We start from the raw sequence: 5,506 nt of genomic DNA on the forward strand, positions 1-5,506 counted from the left end.
TATTTTGAAGCATTCTCTGGCACAAGAACTCCCCTTGGGATAAGTTCTATTGAACTGAACTGAATTAAGCATAAAAATATGTAAACAACACTTAATATCTAGTGGAAAGCACTGAGACATTATCACATAAACAGACAATGTTCTGTCTGGTGTATGAAACTGCTGACTGCTCAACAATTTGCCTCACAGGGATAATAAAGATATCCTGAATACTTAAGATGTGCCTCGTCAGAAAAGAGACACATCTTTTAAATATCTTTACAGCATCAAAAACAGAACCGGCTATAATTTTAAATTGCTTTTTATTAGCTTTAATGCGATTGTGTCAAAGTACATTTTATTTTGGTTACTTTTAATAAATATTAAACTAAACAGCAATTTAAAAAAAACAAATCTTAAAGTTGAAGACTATGTAATCAGTATGAATCTTGTTATTGCTTCCCCTGAGCATCCTGCATCAGGACAATGCCAAAATAAGAGTACAAACTTTCTGGGTGACACAATTGCAGTTTACTAAAATTTCATTCTTACAACTGCAGCTGTGGTTTTGAAATGACCGACTTTCGACACACATTATTTTTATTGTTAACAAAGTCTCATAGATGTTGAAACAGTATATAGGCTATGTTTTAATAGTTATAAAACATATACAGCAATCACAAATTCAACCATCAGCTCAGCACTTAACACCCATCATATCTTATAAAAACATCAATAATAACTCAGTAAACCTTACTTGTAGGTACAGGTGCATTATATTACATTACAGCTGGTATACTTTAAACTATTGATGTCAGTGCTCCATTTTTAAAAACCTCCAGTTTATCCTTACTGTCAGTGTACGTTCACTTTACCGAAAATGATTTGTCATTTTTCCCTCTAACATACAAAAGCTGTTAAGTTGGACAAAGATAATATAAAAACATCAACATAAATCAAAACTGTGGTTTGACCTCAATAATAAAAAATATTTTTATGTCCTTTTATAAGGGAGTTTCTGTCATCGTGATAGTGCACAGTCTGGGTGGTGCCCCAGGTCAGCGAGGTGCACAGCAAACTCAGAGAACCAGTCTCTGTCAAAGACTGCCCTGAGCTGGCCCTGCAGGGCCTTGGTCTCCCATATAGGGTGAGGAGCATGCTGGGAAATCACTAGACCCACTCCAGCTGTGGTCAGATAGTAGTCCCCTGACCAGTTGGAGGTACCTGAGGAACAAACATAACATTATCTGGTCAATGATTAACCATTTCACATGTAACAAATGGCTCCTCAACACATGAATGCACAGGAATTTTGCTGAGTTTAAAGTGAACTATAAATGAGTGGAAATAAAAACACTGAAGATGATCTCCCACTCACCAATGTAGGCGACTTTATCAGTCACCATGTATTTATTGTGGTTGACTCTGCTGTATGGAATATCAGACTGGTTTCCCACAGGCACAATGTACAGTTTCTGAAAAGAGAATGATGTGCAAACAACAAAGAAAATTCAGAGTCGAAGATCTGTGTTTACTCCCAGCAGATGCAGTTATTTTATGTTGTGTCTTACTATCTCGATGCTGATATCCTGGCGAGGGCTGTCCATCGAGGCCAGAGACTGAAGGAAGGGCAACATGCCTGGATCAGAGTCCCGCCCACAGCTGATCAGCATCCGGACCTTAACCCTCCTCTCAAAAGCAGCCGTCCTGATGGCGTCGTCAATGACAGGCCAGTATCTGTTCACGTAAAAGAAGAAGAGAAACTGAAGAATAAAGCAAAAGAGGTGAGTTGCGCGATGGAAACAACTGGTTTCTTTTGTGGGTCACCTCTGAGGCTTATCAAAGCGCGTGATGGGGAAGTACTCCATGACGGCTACATCCATGTAGTGCTGGGCCTCTGAGATGATGGAGAGAATGGCCTCCAGGTCCTGAGTCCTCGACGGAGGACAGAACGAAGGTGGGGAACCCTGGGGTGAAACACAAATATGGAATAATACCACCACCAAAAACATTTCATTCATAAAACCTGACTTATATTTCACGGTTTGAGGTTTAGAGGTGGCTAAAAACTGTAATACACACACTTCAATGTAAACAGAAACAAGAGCTCTTTATACACCAGAATAACAATGTTCTGTAAAAAAGAACTGAATCTTAAGGAACTCACTGTGAGGTACAGCCTGCTGGAGACATTATCAGCTTTCACCTGCAGGGGGTGATGTTTGTTGATGGCAGTGTCATACTTTGCAGGCCAGGGTTGTGGCAGGGTACTGTTGGGCTGTCCCATCACCCAGTAGGACTGGAAAATCTTCAGCAGGTCCTTTGCTAGACTGGAGCAGTTGTAGACGACTACACCCAGCTCCTTCACCTACAGACAAGTTAAGTGAATTATAGAATTGTTTGGCAGTTTTTTAAAGATCCCATATTATGCTCATTTTCAGGTTCATACTTGTATTTTGGGTTCCTACAAGAAAATGTTTACATACTTTAATGTTCAAAAACACATTGTTTTCCAGAGAGTGTCTATTCAGTGACATCTGTATTCACCCTCTGCCTGAAACACTACTTTTTAGCACCTGCTGTTTCTTTAAGTCCACCTCCGGAAAAAGCTCTGGGTCTTCCACATCTGCACTCTCTGCGTTTCTGCGTTTATCATTGCAGCTGGGGGAATTGCTGTAACAGCACTGGAATTGCATTGTTTGGCAACCGCTAGTGTCCAAGTTTATTTTCTATCAGCTGATGTTATTTATATACACTGCAAAACATTCAAACTAAGCGACAACCTCCGCGGCTGCAGTTCTTTGAATGGCCACTTGAGGCTGGCTCCAGAAGTCAGTCAATCTCCATGGACCCCATGTTAAAATGCCTAGTCTCTATATACAGACTTCTGTAGGCAAACCCCGGAGATCTTGCCTCTGGAAGAAGAGCGGAAGAGCCCTGGTTTCCGGTGCTAGGCTGTTTGTAGTCCGCGTGATATTGATCAATCACGTTTGAGCCGGCTGCAGTTGTTGCCAGGTTAAACGCTTCGTGCGGTGAACTAACGAGGTGGAACATAATTGGCGTCTCTGCAAACTCTGAATCCATCGCAGTGTTTCAGCATATTTACTTATATATAAACGGAAGTCGGAAACGGAAATTCGCCTCCTCCGCCCAAATTAAACTGGAATGCCAAAAAATCGGGGGTCTGCCCCCAGAGGCTGTATCGCCGTCTGCCGGAAGTCAGACGCCGAATACAGCCGATGGGTTCAGAGAATGTAAAATGCCAAACTTTACAGCAGAAATAAACATGTTTACAGCCTGGTACAAAAACAGTTTTGGTCTCATTAGCTAATTTCCCACATCATGACAACTGTACAGGGGTGAATTTTTTTTACAACTCACCAGTTGACATTTTATTAAGGCTTAAAGTTGCGCATAAAACTGCCAAACTGCCAAACTGGAGGCTTCAAAATGGGAGTCCACAAACCAATGAGTGATGTCACAGTAGCTACCTCCATAATTTTTAGTGTGTGATTCCAACAGGAAATACAAAGCGGCCCATTTACGATGTATGTTTTAAGGTGGGAAAAGTCTGTATAGTTGTGACATCACAACTTCACGGAAATCCTGACAGCCCATTTAAAAGCATGGTTCTGAATATGGATTGTGTTTATTTCTCTATGGATTGGGTTTTGATACTGTCACGGTATTTACATAGCATATGTGCTTTATGCTAAAAAAAGAAATGGAAATCTGACTTTTTACAACATGGGACCTTTAAGGTTTAAAGTAAGCACTGTAGATGTTTGGTGTCACCTGTGTCAGAGCCCTCCAGTCCATGTTAGCACTTCCAATAAACACATGTTTTCTGTCAACAATCCAGAACTTGCTGTGGAGGACGCCTTGTGTCAAACGCCCAAAGTTCACCTTTCTCACCTGAACTCCTACAGACAGTCAAAGAGGAGACTGCAGTCAAGGGAAGCTGGTGCAAAAACAAAATCTAATGTAGTGAATGTAGAGAACAACAACAGGGGAGTCACATCCAAACCTTTCTCCTTTAATATCTTTAAATCTGTGGAGTTTGTTCTGACACTGGGAACACTGGTGACCACTCGGACAGATACATTCCTGGAGGGCAGCTCTTCAAGCTCTTTCAGGATTTCCCTTCCCTGCAGAGGACAGACTCTCCATATTAGCGGCCCTGTCCACAGACAACAACAAATTAAACAAGAGCGAAGTGTTTTAGCTGCAACTCACAGGTATGTCAGAGGAGGAGTTAACGTTAATGTCTTCCCCAGTTAAAGTCCAGTAGAAGGACGACACATCCACTTGGTTTGTTGCCATGGAGAGAAGATCTTTCCAGGCTTTTTCCAGAGAGATCCCAAGCGTTGCATTAGGTTTGAACTTCATGTGCTGAGGGATGCTCTCCACCAGCGCCATGCTAGGAGATAAACAAAGACATCTGGTGAGGGAAGTGTCTGAAAGCAGAACTGGAGACTATAACTAGAAAAACTATTTAGGGAATCAATAACCATGAAGTCAATAGATGTAGATGGTGTATGTTTTGTGATATAACCGAGCAGTATACACCCTATTTAACATCAGTTTTATTACAAAAGTTATATAATAGAGATCTATTTTGTATCATTACATACAACAGGTTTAAAAATCAAAACAATTATAAAGTCATTGTCACTCAAGTCTCAAATTCCCTGGTGGTGACACTATTACATAATGTTATGACTAAATCTAACAATAGCAAATATACTTTGACCCACAGTTGTTCAGCAATTCAGTTATTCATCAACTAATACTAATATAACTGTGCAGATGACATACATATCTTCAGTGGGATTATTACCTGCACTGATCCGTGCAGATATCGCTCCCACAGCCTACTTCAGGAAGTGTCTCATGATCTTTTGGAGCCGGGGGTCTTTCCAGCACAGCGATTGCGAGCACGATCCCCAGGACTGTCAGACAGCCCAAAACCACAACTAATGTCACACAGCTGGTCGACCTCTAGCAACGTGAAGTTTGAAATACATGTGAGAACAAGACATAAGACGAAATGTGTCATAGCCAAATGGAGTGAATAACTTTAAGTCTTACCCTTTTGTTTGAGACATAATTGTCATGAAGGCTGCTGTACGTAGAGGTCATTATTCCTTTCAAGTGCTCCTTGCCTTTGTCTGTTCAAAGGCAGATAATTATCTTCTTAGACGGAAAATAAACACACTGCAGTTCTGACCACACTAACGAAAGAACGCATAAGTTTGCAGTTTAAATCTCCTAAGTTTGGTTTCCAAAGTATTGAAAGCAAAAGCAACTTACACAAAGCAGATGCCAACGCTTCTCAAAACAGAGCTCACTACAAACTCTCTTCTTCCCCCCCGGGCTTTCACTCGAAACTGAGCTGAAGTGATATCTGCTACTGAATATATCATAGCACAGTTCCTGTTTTTACTTTCATTTCTGGTTTTCAGACACGTATTTACCCAGGAATAAAAAAGGGGTAGTCAGTGAATAAAAGTCCTGACAAAAAACA

At 41.0% G+C, this 5,506-nt stretch overlaps 1 protein-coding gene across 1 annotated transcript; it reads right to left on the minus strand.

The window, feature by feature from the left end:
* Positions 1 to 561: 561 nt before the first annotated feature.
* pld4 (phospholipase D family member 4) lies at positions 562 to 5,412 on the minus strand. Its single transcript, XM_033642595.2, has 11 exons — positions 5,293 to 5,412; positions 5,071 to 5,150; positions 4,820 to 4,980; positions 4,216 to 4,399; positions 4,007 to 4,127; positions 3,775 to 3,902; positions 2,147 to 2,347; positions 1,807 to 1,946; positions 1,551 to 1,716; positions 1,358 to 1,454; positions 562 to 1,203 (listed from the first exon to the last, which is right to left on the minus strand). The coding sequence occupies exons 2-11, from the start codon at positions 5,119 to 5,121 to the stop codon at positions 1,001 to 1,003; spliced, it is 1,452 nt and encodes a 483-aa protein (XP_033498486.1). The 5' UTR covers positions 5,122 to 5,150; positions 5,293 to 5,412; the 3' UTR covers positions 562 to 1,000.
* Positions 5,413 to 5,506: the final 94 nt, after the last annotated feature.

This window comes from Epinephelus lanceolatus, chromosome 15, assembly GCF_041903045.1.
Source record: "Epinephelus lanceolatus isolate andai-2023 chromosome 15, ASM4190304v1, whole genome shotgun sequence".
Taxonomy (NCBI): Eukaryota; Metazoa; Chordata; class Actinopteri; order Perciformes; family Serranidae; genus Epinephelus; species Epinephelus lanceolatus.